The 16611-nt window shown below is 39.4% G+C and overlaps 1 protein-coding gene across 5 annotated transcripts in view; it reads right to left on the bottom strand.

Moving 5' to 3' along the window:
* The window catches only part of ALDH18A1 (aldehyde dehydrogenase 18 family member A1), a 42025-nt gene that overhangs the window by 14768 nt on the left and 10646 nt on the right, over window positions 1–16611 (bottom strand). For 3 of the 5 annotated variants that reach the window (XM_067465883.1, XM_060768175.2, XM_060768177.2), the window contains exons 2-5: window positions 3495–3605; window positions 815–1038; window positions 357–506; window positions 166–270 (exon numbers count right to left, since the gene is read on the bottom strand). In XM_067465883.1, coding sequence (XP_067321984.1) covers window positions 166–270; window positions 357–506; window positions 815–1038; window positions 3495–3579 — 564 coding nt within the window. In that variant the 5' untranslated portion in view covers window positions 3580–3605. Of the gene's footprint in view, window positions 1–165; window positions 271–356; window positions 507–814; window positions 1039–3494; window positions 3606–4399; window positions 4419–11243; window positions 11324–16611 lie in introns of those variants that run through there. The other 2 variants (XM_060768176.2, XM_067465882.1) reach the window with 2 other exon arrangements.

Here is a 16611-nt window from a genome sequence, read left to right as displayed (position 1 = left end):
CTGGTTTTACATCTTCCCTGGAAAACCTTCGAGTATTGCAGGTTAATATGAGAGAATTCAAAAAGAAAATGAATTGGTCAATTTCACATCTCAGGAGCTGAGAGGTCAGTACAAGGAAGTTAAGATAATATATAGCCACTCTCAAGCACATACAAATTCCCTTACCTGGGCAGCACAGATGCTGTACTGCGTGAACATGGCTTCGTATAGTGCCATCAGCCCACTCTGGCCGGCTGCAGCACAGGCTCGAGCTTCTAGCACAGGGATGGCCTGCATGGGTCAGATAATTTGTCAGTCACTTTTAGTGTGAGGTGTACCACTGTAAAAGAATGCCAGCACCTCTCTCAGCTACTCACCATGTCCTTAAGCTGGTTCTGTCCCGTGTGGAGAGCCTGCCTCACACTCTGCGAGAGCAAGATCTCATGACGGAGGCGCTGTTTGCCAAAGGCTACAGCCCCACTGGTAACAATAATCATTTCCCGGCCCTGGTTTTGTAGCATTGATACCTACAGGCATAAAAGAAACGCCTCAATGTAGCTTTTTAAACCACCCTGAACTGTTCCAGTTTTTGAGCCTTTCACCTTTTATCCTCTTCTCCAAATTGGAGATTTGGCACTTCTGCCAGGTACCGTAATCAAATAAAAAAAATACCACCTTGGTGGACATCTCAAAAATCTTGCCTTTGAATCTGTACATCGACCAAAAACCTACTCCTCTGCATTTCCTTTAGGTAGCCTAATAATCTTTCAATCACTAAGATATTTCTTTTACGGTTTAGTTAACAGAGGGAAAAAGCCAACTGCTAGCCTTTTACCTGCTCAACGATGGATGCCAGGCGCCCCAAGGCAAGGCCACATTCATCTCCTCGAGTTACGACAGCACTCCCTAGTTTCACTGCAATTCGCTTGGCATGCTTCAGTTCACTGCGGTGCGCAAATGACTTGCCATGGGCTCGGCTGAGAGGCACTGTGATAAAAGGTATGTTACTCCAACCTCGGGTGCATGTATTCCTCAAGACCAGGTTGGGAGCCAGAAGACCTGTGTTTGAAACATGGCAAAGGCATCAGCAAAGTGGACTTAACCAAAAAATCCTTCTTCCCCTTCTCAGGTTCCAGATTAACTCTCTAGGGGTGAGAAGGGAGAATCTGAACATTTTCCTGCAAAGCAAGTACCTAACTTGGAAATAAGCTAGAAAATATTAACATAATTGCAAAGGGGAAAGGAGAAACATTGAGAAAGAGCATAAACCATATTAAGATTCAGTTATCTAAGGATGTGGGTCATCCTGTCCCTAGTCGTATCTATGTAAACTATAGGGTCCTAATCTGCTTCTGGCAATGTTTAAAAGCAAACACAGTTTTTACTGCTCAGCATGATCTTTCTAAAGCTTGTATCTGGTGTGCTTTCTTTTTATCAGCTGTTTTGCCTTGACTTTTTTTAAACCTTCCAAAAAAACATACTACATATTTTATTACTGACATTTCAAAATATTTTACTAGCTCCCTTTGGGCTTTTTTATTTTAAACAGGGGTGGGGGATTTTTTAAATAACATAACATAAACAAACTCTTCATGCTCCCAGATGCTTCAAATGGCAACAAAGAATACAGCTCAGCCTTTTTCAACCAAACACCATCCAGGTTATGTTGGACTAGAACTGGCACAATGTATACCATGCTATACAACATATTCTATTGCCTTGGAAATTACATGAGTTGCAGCCTGACATATCTAAAAGCTGGAATGTTAGGCTATATTATGATGATTAGGAACGGTTTAAAGAAGAGAAAATTCAGAACTGACATAATAGGCATCTTTTAAAGATCTGAAGAGACATCATATAAAAGATTGTTTTATACGTTCTAGAGACTAGGACATGAACCAATGAATTCAAAAGAGATTCCATAAAGCTTGAGGAGGAACTTCCTGGCAGTAATACTTGTTTGGCAATGTACTGGACTACCTTAGAGAATAGCTGGCTTTCTCCTTACTGGAAGTCTTTAAAAGAGGTTGGACAGCCCTTTCTCAGGACTGCATGAGTTGTGTGGTCTACAAATGCAAAGTAGAGGGCTCAACTAGATGGCCCAAACAGTCCCTTCCAAATATATGGTTCTATTGTATGTAACTTCATCACAGCAATGTAGTTTTCTTTGACTCTAAGAACAAGCAAAACCTAGGGGTTGCAAAGGTGATACTTAGGATTTCTATATTCTAGATCAGTGGTTCCCAACCTTTGGTCCTCCCGTTGTTTTGGACTTAAATTCCCAAAAATCATAGCCATTTTACCAGTTCTTAGGAATTGTGGGAGCTGAAGTCCAAAACACCTGGAGACCAAAGGTTGAGAACCACTGTTCTAGATCAACTATTCAGCAAGACAATAGGGAGTAAAGTAGGCACAGACATAATGTTATCATTTTGTCAACCTGTAATACCTTAAAGGCATAAGATCCCTTCTGAAACAGGAAGCTAAAGAGAATCAGCTCCAGTTAATACTTCGATGGAGGGCAAAACTGCCTCTGAGAATTCTCTGCCCAAGAATATTAAATTAATGTCATGGGGTCACCAAAACTGACAGGTAACTTGAAGGCAGAGTCTCACACATACACAGTTCAGGCTCATCATTTGCTTTATGTTCTGAATTACTACAGCAGGCTGTGTATGTGCCTTCAGGCTGCTCATGATTTTCATAGGATTTCCTTAGGCAAGGAATACGCAGAGGTGGTTTTGTCAGGTCCTTCCTCTAAAATGTAGCCTACACCACCTTGTATTCATGGGTAGTTTCCCATCAAAATACTAACCAAAGCTGCTCCTACTTAAGTGCCAAGATAAGATAGCATCTGCTATCTTTAGAATATTTTATGGCACTTCCAAGTGCGCACTCACTGTATTAATTAAGCTTATATTAAGAGCTGACTTATCAAGTTGTCATTGATTTAGTAGATCTACTCTAATAAAACTAACCACTGAATTTAGACTGAAATATCCGACCTGGAATCATGACCAAACTATAATTAAGAAAATGATTAGAGCTACATTGAGTCAGACCAAAGGTTCACCAAGTTCAGCATTCTGTTTCCACAGTTTCCTATGAAAAGCCCACCTGCAAGACTACAAGACTGATAAGAACCACACTGCCTTTGGTATTGAAGGGAAATACAAATATTCATCATGACTCCATGAGAATGTCCAGTCTCCTTTTAAAGCTGCTCAAGTCAGAAGTCAACATTATACCACGAGGCACTGAATTTTACAGTCTAACTGTATACGAAGTGTACCTTTTTGTAGGCCCTCAATTCCCCATTATTCAGTTTCAATGGATAAACCAATATTATGGATAAACAAGGATTCAGTATTATGAAAAATGGAGAAAGCTATCTGCCTCTCAAATATTTTACACTACAAATAATTGTATGCACCTTTGAGCAGAAAAATTGCCAAGCATTTTTGATTTTTCAGTATCAACAAAAAGACAAACTCATTCCCTCACATACTTACAGGGGTGGGAGCCAGCTACATCAGATTGCCGCCAGAATCGTCCTGAGGAACGTAGAGAAGGAAGAAGAGCAGTACGGTACAGCATTGTGAATGGCTTGATGTTTTCAATATCTGCAAAAGAGAAAGCAGCTTATATAAAATTCCAAAAAACACTGTGCCCTAACAGTCTTCCCACTCCAAAACACACAATGCAGGAGAGCTAAGGGACCTTTGACTTTCCTGATGTTTTGGAATTCTAATAATCTAATAATCCCTTACCACTTGGTTTCTGGGCGCTGAAGTTCAAAATATTCGAAGATTTGTATGTTTCCTACCCCTACTGTACAATAAATTGGGAGAACTCGAAACATGGTTTACTCTCTGATCTCTATGCAATCCAGTGGAAGGGACTATGGCTTCTTCAAGTTTTCATTCGATAAATAATGGTTGCTACTATTAATATTGGGAGAAGTAAAGTAGAAGAAAGGTGTGACCATAAAGTTCTCATGGCATCCCCTCATTTTAGCAATACTGAAGTCAAGATTTCAATAAACCTCTAAAACCAAGCATCACAGACACAATCTTGAAAAATGTTTGTATTGAAGCATTTGCATAGTACATGGATGATGACAGCAACATATGCAGATTCAAGGTTGTTAGACTCCTCATTCCTGTCTTCAGATTCACACAACTTGGTTCCTGGTGTGAATCCAGAACAGTCCAATACACACACCTCAGAAGTGGGCCCTGAAACAGCTCTTAACAAACCTCCCTTTCTTGTCTGCCTGTGTCTGTCTGTCTATCTGTCTGTCTCTCTGTGCCTGCCTTCAAGTTGTCTGTAAACTTATGGTGATATTATTAGTTTCGTAAGGCTTTGTTAGGCAAGGAATCCCAAGATAGCAGTCCCCAATGCCTAGTACCTGTACCTGATTTTCATGAAGCAAAAAGTGCAGAAGGGAGGAAATTTTCAACCGAACCAACTGCCAAAGTGTTCAGGGGACAGGGAGGTAATTCCCCAAATTCTAATCAAAGCAAAGTATGATGTGACTTGGCAACCACAGGCCCCAGAGCTGAACTCCCGTCAGGACAAGCCACATCAGCTTCCACAGGAAGGCAGAACAGCTGCCAGAAGCTGATGCAACCCAGCTCCCTGTGGCAGAGGGATCACCTCCTCTCATTTCACAGTGAAGCGGCTGAGGTAAAAGCTCCACGTTGCAGCACAAAATCCAATCCAGAGGCTGTAATGTCAACAAATATTGCAGAGCAGCAAGCTCCAGTGCAGACCAGATATGTCAGAAAACAAGCAGGCCCTATCAGTTTATCAGCACAGGCAGGAAGTCCAAGAATACAACTGCATTTCTGTTGATCATTTGTTTTGCTGCTATTTTTACTGGTTTTATTGAACACGTGGTATTTTGTTGGTTTATTATATTATATGATTTTAATGTTGCTGATAATTGTATTTTATATATGTGTTTGTATAAGATTTTTATGATGTCAGTTTTTAGCTGTATCCGTTTTAAATTTTATAAGCCCCTTTGCATCCTGTACAGATGAAAATACAAGAAAACAGAAATGATAACAACAACATTAACAACTTCATGAAGGATAGGAAATAAACAGACTAGAATAAAACCTGTACATGTGCAAGTCTTCTTGGGCATGCCATTAATTTTGATGTAATACAAGAGGGAAAAGGTTACTCCCTCTTTTAATCAAAATTGTATGAAGTTCAATTCCCCTCCCACTTTTGCTGCTTTTGGCATCACTGTTTTTCAAAATGATCTTTTAAACACTTCTGATATTTATTGATTAATGTGATTATTTTAATGGCTTTATTATTTAGTTTGTTTTAGCAATCTTTGGCAGTCATTTGGAGCACTATCTTTCTAGTGGAAAGTTGGCATGAAATGTAGTAAACAAATAATAAACCTAGTAATATCAAGAAAAATTCCAACAACCATGTTTTGCACTGACTGAGGCTCCTGAGGTCTTCTGAGGACAGCTCTACATACAAAACACTGGATTAATCAAAACCGAGATCCAGCATGGTGTAGATTTTGGACTAGAACTCTGAAGATCAGAGTTTAATTTCCTGTTCAGTCATGGCGACCCACTAGGTGACACCTTAGGTAAGGCACACACTCTCAACCTCAAAGAAAAGCAATGGCAAATCACCTTTAAATAATATCTTACTGAGAAAGTCAGGAACAACCTGAAGGTATGCAACAACAGTTAATTACAGTTGGCCCTCCATATCAACATCCAGAAATTTTACCATGCATGTATTGTAAATATTTTTTCAAATCCCCAAAATCAAACTTTAGTTTTTCCATCTCACATATAAGGGACATCATTTTATCATGTCACTATTTATAATGGGATCTGGCTATCCATGGATTTTGGTATCCACAGGGAACCCTGGAACTGAATTCCAGTGGTTCCACAATTCAATATCAGAGAAAGGATCACCACAGTCACCCTGCTCATAGCGTTTTCTAATTGTGAAAGTATCTGAAACCAACTTTTAAAAAATGACTCCAAGACATCGCAGCCACCTGTCACTGATTGTGATCTATGAACACTTCCAAACTGTGCATCAGCTCTATCTTAAACTCCAAGTAATGACCCTAAAAAATCAACAGTCTCCAAAACCTCATTATTTCTCTCATTCCACAATAATATCGCATTTGAATATGATGCCTGCACTTGATCAATGCATCTGCTTGCATCTGAAATACCAAGAAGCACTAAAAATTCGGCTCACGTTATGTATAAGAAATCATACTTATCACCGCAGTGAAAGCACATGACCAAAGTACAACTCAAAGAATCTGGCTAGTGATAGAAGGAGCTGTGATTATGCTATCTCTGCATTTTTTAAAAGGAGGCCAAATTTGATCCACAAAACAATCTGGTCCGTGTTATAGTTTGGTTGGTTGAAACTTACAGACATGATTTGATGTGTAGACAGTAGGAGCCAGCCAAAAATAGAATGGAAAAAAGCGGAGTCAAAATTGCAGGCCAGCACCAATAAAAGACACTTCAACCAAGGATGTTCACAGAACAGGACATGAATACTGTATTTTGCTGTCAATTCCAGAATATATTTGGTTTGCTCCCAGAATTACAGGGATGTTCATATACTCATAACAATCAGGCCACTATGCATACACTCTTTCTCAAATAATCAGGATAATGAAGGCAAGTGGCAAAACTATTTCAATTGATAAAATCAAGCAACTATAAACCAATTCCTTCTGGATATAAGGACTTCCAAATTAAGATGCTAACAAGTAAGGCCTTTAAGGTATCACTACAGCATTGTCGAAGGCTTTTTCATGGCCGTAATGATTGGGTTGCTGTGAGTTTTTTGGGCTGTATGGCCATGTTCCGGGAGCTAGGAAATGACCATACAATCCGGAAAACTCACTGCAACCCACTGTATCAATACTTTTCAATAAAAGTACTCCAGCAAGCTATGCCCTTCTCCAAGATACCCTTGTTCCATTCCCCATCCCACATGCTATCCCAATGAACATTTAACATTCATTTTTCATGGGGGTGAGTAGATAGATTTATTTAAAAATTCTGCAGCTTTGCGCCTAAACATGAAGATATCTTCCTCTTGGCTGTCATTGTCTCTATTTTGGTTCCATTTCTTTGAACATTAAGTTAGCTGAATTTGCTATTATAAACAATGCACAGTTAGAAAGAACTGTCAGAATGCAGCCCACTAACAGCCCACAAACATTTTCGTCAATCTTCTTCCCCAGTTAGGAGGAACTTCCTGTGAGAGATGTTCAGCAGTGGAACTCTCTGCCCCAGAGTGTGGTGGAGGCTCCTTTTTTGGAGGCTTTTAAACAGAGGCTGGATAGCCATCTGTCAGGGGTGCTTTGAATGCGATTTTCCTGCTTCTTGGCAGGGAGTTGGACCAGATGGTCCACAAGGTCTCGTCCAACTCTATGATTCTATCAAGTTTTGAGAGACTCTGTAATAATGAAGGATACAGACAGATAGGCCAATTTATTGAATTAGTCTACGGTCCATTTCAAACAAGTGAAGCCATGGACACCAGGCTTAAATATTTTTTACATTTCATTCTATTATCCACTGAAGGTCCAGCTCAGCCTTACTGAAATCTTATTTTATCTTTAAACTGTATACTAGTCACATTAAGAACAGTCACAATAATGAGTTTTAAAAAGCTCTTTTTTGGGTCTCCACCTGATGTGTGCATTTTCCCCTGCAACTACAAGAACTGGCAAAATCACTTCTTAAAATATCAGCTGTTCAGCTATTTCCTCTTCCTGTGCCATAACAAGTATGAAAACAAATATCACTTCACATGAATAATGAAGAAACTATAGAGAAATCCTGAACTTCCTCTTCTTCTGCAACACTGCCATATTTAAATACTGCATCTGTATCTGCATTTGTGTCTATATTATGTTAGGCAGAGAAATGCACATGATCCACATGTGCAGTTACCCAAAACCTAAATACCAGCTGAAAATATGTAACGGTTGCTAGAACAAAACATTCTGAATTATCATTATTAATAATATTAGTAGTAGTGGTGGTGGTAAAAATAGTATTTCACATAACCTTGGTTACAGTGGGGCTTACTGATGAAATAAGTAGTAAGGAAGAGGATGCTTGAAAACATTAAGAGAAATGGAAAAGTTGCTCTATACTGAGCCACTGTGCAGCAGGAAATTAAGAAAAAGAATTCTAAGTTGCAGAACTGGGTTACGGAAAGGGGTGAAGAGGAAAAAGTAAAAAAATGCCAACTCCATAGCAAAAACTCTGGAAGATTGCCCAGGAAAGCACATAACCTCTATGTGGGACTGAGTAAAAAGGAGGAGGGTGCCTCCAGGTGAGATGTTTATGGTACAATCACATTCATTTGTGGAATTTTACAGAGGGACTATTTGCAATCCTTCTGTTTTTTCCAATGTAGTCTTCACTCTTCCCCTAACCTTTTGAAAAAAATTTAAGAAGGAAAAATAGGAGTAACTGCACAGTGCCTTTGGACTATGCCAAACCAGAAGCTCCTCCATTAGTTTTAGCACATGGTTCCACTTTAATTTCCATCCTTTGGAATCCTGGGATGTGTAGTTTAATGAGGCACTAGAACTCTCTGGCTAAAAAATTCTAAATGGCCCTAAACTGCAAACTCCAGATTCCCATAGGAAACGGCTATGGTGATCGAAGTGGAATCACTGTTATTATTTATTTATTTATTTAGTACACTTGTATACCGCTAATATCTCAGCCTGTGCGGCGACTCATTGCGGTTTACAACATATTTAAAAATACAATATTCACTTTAAAAATATAAAATAAAATATAAAAATTACTGTTGGAAAGGGCTCTGTACATTTGCATTTACATTTGTCTAAGGCAGTGATTCTCAAAACTGTGCTCCGCTGAGCCCTTAGGACTCCACGAAGCACAGTCAGGGGCTCTGCACCACGTCCCACTGCTACCCCTGCCTAGGAAGCATGTGGTCTGTGCAGCTCCACTGGCATGGCCTGCAGGGCCTTCCCGCTACCACCATTGCCTGAAATGCAGAAACAGGTTGGACTGGGTGGCCCCTGGAGCTGCTCCTATTATCATTATCATTATTATTACTATTATTATTTCAATGGCTAGATGGGCATCTATTGGGGGTGCTTTGATTTCTTTTTTTACTGAATGGCAGAAACAGGTAGAACTGCGTGGCCTCTGGGGTTGCTATTATTGTTGTTGTTGCAAAGGCCAGATGGCCCCTGGGATCTTCCACTTACTGTAAGTTCTGTTACATTTATGTTGGTTAAAATTGTTCTTCATTTTAAATATTGTATTCTTCTTTTTTTCTTTTGTACTACAAATGAAATACTTGCAATGTGCATAGGAAATTGTTCACTATTTTTTTCAGTTAGTTCAAATGAACACTCTCCATCCATCTGCCACTGGCCCAGCCCATCTGTCAAATTTTAAAATGTAATGCAGCTCCTGTGTCCAAAAGTTTCTTGGGGTTCCACAAGAAACTTTTCCCTCAAAAAGGGCTCTGCTGCTTTAAAAGTTTTAGAGTCCCTGGTCTAGGGGAAGTGTATGCATTAAGTTATAATTAAAAAGGGTGACTTTGAGAGAAGCTGTCTTGGAAATGCACACACCAACTCAAGACTCCCACCTCTCTGAACATGGTAAGGTAAGTGAAAGGTGATTAGCTTTAACTCCTCACTCCATTTGGAAAAGTTTATTTTGGGTTACTTTGCAAAGGAAGGATCAATATAGTCAGTGGACCCATGCCAGTTTGGAAATTCTAGACATTGCAGCCCAAACACATACTCTTTTGAAATCCTGAATCAGATTTCTGAGAGCTGTCATCTTTAAAAATATTGTCAGCATAAGAATGTTCACCTCTTTACGTTCAAGACCAAGACAAAGGCTACCATAAACAGTTGCAAACTAACAACGACAAGTGAAAATATGGAAGCTTGCTGTCAATTGCCAGCAATATTGTCACTATCTATGTTATTATACTTTATAAGGATCTTATCTTAAACCTTCATATCTTGTTTCAACTGGAATTGCTGATAATTTATATACTCAGTTTAACATAGTGCCCTCAAAGTTGTGGCAATTGTCTATCCTACTGTGGAATATGTGACCTTTACCGAGCTGGGGAACCAGTATTGCTCACTAATGTGAGATGTTCTGGTATTCTGCACATTTACAGAGTCGTGTTGTGTCATTCAAATCTTCACACAAAGCTAGGCAACTTCTGTAAATTCATTTAATCCTGTATTCACATGGAGACTGGCATCACTCAGAAACAGGATTCTGGGCTTGAGTTTCTGCCAAAGAAAACCAAAAAACCCATGTTTTAATGCTATAATTTCTCTGTTGTTTAATTGGCAAGCCCAGCTTAATAAAAAAACGAGTCAAAGCACATGTCTGCATTACTGGGAAACCACAACAAAGGCATAAGAAAAGAGTCTCTTCTGCCACATCCTCAGAAGGAACACTATGAATCAGATATTTAAACCTTTTTCCATATTGTCCCAGGTGATAGGATAAATAAATGAAAATTGGTTTTGACACTGGAAGATGAAAGATGGCAGCCATGAATAGATATTACTAGGGCAGCAAAAAGAGATTCCTTCAATGGCACAGCGTTCGCTCACAATAAGATTTGTTTAACTTAATATAAATGAATGTAATGGCTTGTATTGCCCTCTTCCCAGCTGTGTGTTTATTCAACCACAAGCATTTTTGCACCAGTCTTCTTAAGGCAGCCAGATTTCACAAAGATGGAGTCTATAATTCCTTGGCCCTCTATGTACCATTATGGCAAATCGTGGCAAATTGGTAGTCTTTTGCCCAATCTTTTGTTACAGTGATTCAGATAACAACCCAATGAAGAGTAGACAGAACAGAACAAGTCACAACATCCCGCCTTCAAAGTTCTAATCTAGACTTTTACAACTGCTCTCTCATTCTCCACTCCAAAATACATTGTGGAAGGGGAAATATCCCACTTTCAGTAACCAAACTAATAACATATAAAAAGTAAGTGTACTTGGCTAAAAATAATTTATTCCAAGCATAGGTTTGACTCAAAAACCTAGTACAAAATAAGCTTGCCTGTACATTACTTACATTCATTTTCACATTACATTGTGTGAGGATAAGCTATGACCTATAGGTCCACTGCCTAAATTGAATGTTTAATAAATATAAAAGAAAAATACAATAATTTCCCATCATTAAAAGACTTACCTGTATGGTCCCATTAATATGTTTTAGGTTCCTGTCTCAAAAGCTTTCTTTGGGAAAATGCTATGTTTGAGGGTAACAAGTTATATAGCAAATCCAGCTTGTCTAGTCTGGTCTTGTAATTTACAATGGCCCAATCGCAACATTTCAGAGGAAAACTACTGCTGATCCCACCCTGTTAATTATATGGAGATCCAATCAGGAGGCACAAAACCCAAGGGAAAATTCCGGTTCAAAAGCTAGCATTAACAAAGGCATCAAAACAAGATCTAATCTTTGTCTTTGGAAAAACTTGGCTGCGTTTAGATGCTAGAAGACCTTGTTTAAAAACAGTATTTCTATGCTACAGGGCAACAGTTGCAACCTAGTGAACAATGCTTGGAAAAATTACTGTTTGAGGATTACAACATCCAGAATCCTCCAATCACTGGTCATGTTGGTTGGGTGATTCTGCAAGCTGTCATCAGAACTTGTAAATTTTCCAACCTCAGCTATAGAATTCTCTTTGTCCTTTAGTTTCTCATACTCCACAGGTTAATAAATATTACAAATCACTACAAGCAAGAAAAGCTGGTAAATGCAGAGAGGTCATATTCACTTTCTCAAAATAGCTCACCTACATATTTTTATTGATTTCTAAACATTGATTCTATGTATTCTGTGGAAGAATAAAATGTGGCACGAGACATCTGTGAATATTTGAATTAATTTTCCTGGTAAAATACCCAAACATCACTAGCCTCATTTAATATTAAAATCCTTCTTATCATCCCTAATTTTTAGGCTGAAAGCTTTGGAACATCCCAAACAGGCATAATCTTAGATATCTGCCAACTGGGGAAAACACATGAATCACTAGGTAAATTGGGCTCTGGTTCACTAAGCTTAATGCTACAATACCTCTGACCACAACCATATAATTCTTATTTTTGTTGCAACAAATAAACTCAGCAATTCCTACTCTTAGGAATAATCTTGGCAGGCATTTCTACACATTTTATACAATTTCTGCTCAGCCTTCACTCTTGTATCCCATCATAAAACGAACCTAGTTGAATACAAGATCTCAGAAAATAACTGAAGAGTGTTTACAAGTACAGTATTTAAATACCTGTGCTTTCAACCTGGCCCATACAAATCCATTTATAAAATTACAGGTAGTTAGTTAATTTTGCAAGTAAAACTTTATGCTGACCATAGCTAAGCAGCAAAGGTTTCCACCTCAAACTCTTAACTATGAGGCATTTTCAATTCCAGTAACTCTGTCAAAATGAAATGCAGACAGAACAAAAATATATAACCTTTTATCTCCACTAGTCAAAAAAAAAGAATAGAGTTCGTCCCACTTCCCATAGTTTAAAAAGTGACCTTTGCCCCACATAATCCATAAAGCAGTAAATTGTACAAAGGAGGAGTCAAGGGGCTTCAAAAAGATACAGAGAAAGCTTGCAGAGACATGCCCGTGTGTATATAAGATTTAAAGAGCTTTTACTAAAAAGCTGAATTTGGGGCAATCTTTGAATGCGAAAAGAAGAGAAGAACAATGTACATTTAAAAAAAAACAATTTTACTAAAAATGAACATTAAAAAACAGCTATAACAAATACCACCCTAACTTATGAATACAAAAAGAGAGCATTAAGACTCCCACAAATATTTATGGTACACAGTTCAATTAGGTTTTTTTAAACCAGAATCAGACTTTGCCTTTCACTTTATTTTGGAGTCTTCTCTCTTTCGAGGAACTTATCTCAATTTTCCAAAAATCATCAAACTGGAAAAAGGCAACAGTGGACACTGTCAGAAGCACTATAAACATTGCAATCTTTAGCAGATAAATCTAAGAACTGTTGCTTTTCCAAGCTCTACAGCAGCATAAGATCAACTTCTAAGACCTATTTAAATCAGTGATTGATATGTGCACAATTATTTCCATCAAACTAGTAGAGTGGCAAAATTGTTGGCCTGATTATGTAGGTACAACAAATGACTCAGATCAGTTGTAATATCACTGCCGATGTTCCAGGCTCTTGGAAAAATGGGAGGCTACACAAACACAGCCCCTTTGTGTGTCAAATTATGTATCTACATTGTAGAAAGAATGAAGTTTAACTGCCACGGTTCAATGCTATGGAATCTTGTGATCTGTAGTTTTACAAGGTTTTTCACTCTCCCTGCCAGAGAGTCGTGGTGGTGTCTCACCAAGCCACAACTCCCAAGAATCCATAACATTAAGCCATGGCAGTTAAAATGGGTTAAACTGCCTTATTCCTACAGGGTAAATGTACCCACAGACAAAATAGCTATCTCGTTGACAAGGGGTTATATATTATGTCTGATCTTGGAAGCTCAGCAGGGTCTATCCTGGTTAGAATCTGAATGGAAGTTCATCAATAAATCCCAGGTGCTGAAGGAAGAAACTGGTCAAACTACCTGAGTGCTCCTAGTCTAAGAAAACTCTGAAATTCATGAGCCTGCCATAAGTCAACAGACAACTTGGAAGGCACATAGCAAACTACCTGAGAATCCCTTGCCTAAGAAAACCTTGTGAAATTCATGAGGCTGCCATAGGTTGACAGGTGACTTGAAAGGCATTTGTACACACAACAGGAAACCAAATAGTCCTTGCCTAAGCAAAACCCTATGAAATTCATGAGGGTGCCGTAAGTCCACAGGGAACCTGGAAGGCACAATGGCAAACCACCTCTGATTATTCCATGCATAAGAAAACTGAACGCAACTCATGAGGTCGTCATACATCAACAGGTGTCTTGGAAGACACACATATGCCAACAGTAAGCAATGCCTGAGTATTCTCTGTCTAAGCAAAACCTGTGGAATTCATGAGGTTGCCACAAGTCAACAGATGAGTAAGAAGACACATAAAGCTACCATATGTCAATAGGCAACTTGGAAGGCACAATGGCAATCTGATCATTCATTGTCTAAGAAAACCCTATGAAATTATTGAGGGTGCCACAAATCAACAGATGATTTGAAAAGCACATATACACACGCAACAGCAAACTACCTGAGCATCTTTTGCTTAAGAAACGACTGTATAATTCCAGAGGCCATCATCAATCGACAGGCAACTTGAAAAGGCACACACACACACACACACATATACGGACAGTCTCCAAGTTACAAACAAGATAGGTGCTGTAGGTCTGTTCTTAAGTTGAACTTGTATGTAAGTCAGAACAGGTACATTTTAAAAGTGTAACTCCACTTAAGTGTATATGTGTATCTATTTATATATGTATGCGTGTGTGTATATATATAGAGAGAGAGGGGGGAGCAAGTGAGCATATACACAAGCACACAGAAGCTTTGGATACCATAGAGAAGGGTTAACTCCCCTGTGGTATTTGTTTTGTTGTTTGTCCCCCATTCAAAAGATTCGCCTCATTGGATTTTTTTTTTTAAATGGCTTGTTGTGGAAACAAGGATTGGTGACAGTGGAGACACCTTTTCACCATGATAACTCTCCCATGAATGAATTTCCCTTCCTATGGATAGATATCTCTCACTTCCTGTTGTCTTACCCCTGTTCTTAACTATGACTCATTTGTAAGTTGGCTGTTTGTAACTCAGGAACTACCTGTATACATAAAACAGCAAACCCCCTCTGAGTACTCCTTGCCTAAGAAAACCCTATGAAATACATAATCATAAGTTAACAGGCAACTTGAGAGGCACATACACAATGGTCAACTGCTCTGAATAAAATCCCACATTATCTGCTTTGAACTGTGATATATGGCAATGTGGACTCAGATAACCCAGTTCAAAGCAGATTTTGTGGGATTTTCTGCCTTGATATTCTGGGTATATGGCTGTGTGGAAGCGCCCCAAGTCCGCACTGGCATACAATCCACTTCAAAGCAGATAATGTGGGATTTTATACAGCTGTGTGGAGGGAATCAGACACGCCTTTTAAGTGCCCTTTTAAGTGCTTGGACACGCGTTTTCAAGCCCACAACTCTGAGCAAAGCCTGCAAAATTCATGAGGTTGCCCTAAGTCAAGAAGCAATTTGGAAGACACATATATACACACAATAGCAAACTACCCAAATACATGAGATACAGATACAATGTGGAACCACTTTGAGGGCCCTTCCACACAGCCAGATAACCCAGAATATCCAGGCTGAAAATCCCACAATATTTATTTATTTACTGCATTTCTCAGCCCGTAGGCAACTCAAGGTGATTAACAGGGCAAAATTCAATGCTTACAATGTCATAAATACAATTAAAACACAACATATAATAAAAACTAAACAAATCAAAAAAATATAAATTCATAGTGTCTCCTTGTTAAAAAGGTTGTCCGGACTCATTGTCTAGTAGTTCCAGGCATGTAGCCGGGGGGGGGGGGGCTCGGGGGGCTTCAGCCCCCCCCCAAATTCTCATGGTGGTTCGCAAAAAGGCCTTACTGGTGCATTATTTAAACTGTTATGTTTATTCATATCATGATCTGATCACCATACTCAATATATCCCATATGCATGGGGGTATTGGGGTAATGATACAAAAGATTTGCTAGGCTAGACCCTCTTTCACTCAGACTCAGCCCCCCCCCCCGAAATTTTTTTAGCCCCCCCCCCCCCCCGAAATGAAATCCTGGCTACGGGCCTGAGTAGTTCCATTTTCCTGTGTCAGTTACTCTGCATTTGCAAACGCTTGTTCAAAAAGCCATGTCTTGACTTTTCCCCCCGGAATGTTAATAGGGAGGTGCCCGATCTAATATCTATCGGAAGGGCGTTCCACAGCCGAGGGGTCACCATTAAAAAGGCCCCATCCCTCATCTGATTTGAACTGGAATATATGGCAGTGTAGACTCAGATAACAGAATAGAATCATAGAATCCTAGAGCTGGAAGAGACCTCATGGGCCATCCAGTCCAACCCCCTACCAAGAAGCAGGAATATTGATTCAAAGAACCCCTTACAGATGGCCATCCAGCCTCTGTTTAAAAGCTTTCAAAGAAGGAGCCTCCACCACACTCCGGGGCAGAGAGTTCCACTGCTGAACAGTTCTCACAGTCAGGAAGTTCTTCCTCATGTTCAGATGGAATCTCTTTTCTTGTAGTTTGAAGCCATTGTTCCTTGTCCTAATCTCCATGGAAGCAGTAAACAAGCTTGCTCCCTCCTCCCTGTGACTTCCTCTCACATATTTATACATGGCTATCATGTCTCCTCTCAGCCTTCTCTTCTTCAGGCTAAACATGCCCAGCTCCTTAAGCCGCTCCACATAGGGCTTGTTCTCCAGACCCTTGATCATTATTCCTTTCACATATTTATACATGGCTATCATATCTCCTCTCAGATAACCCAGGCCCCTTCTATACAGCCTATTACATACC

Source organism: Anolis sagrei, chromosome 3, assembly GCF_037176765.1.
Source record: "Anolis sagrei isolate rAnoSag1 chromosome 3, rAnoSag1.mat, whole genome shotgun sequence".
In the NCBI taxonomy this organism is placed as follows: Eukaryota; Metazoa; Chordata; class Lepidosauria; order Squamata; family Dactyloidae; genus Anolis; species Anolis sagrei.
This window is presented reverse-complemented; position numbering and strand designations above follow the sequence as displayed.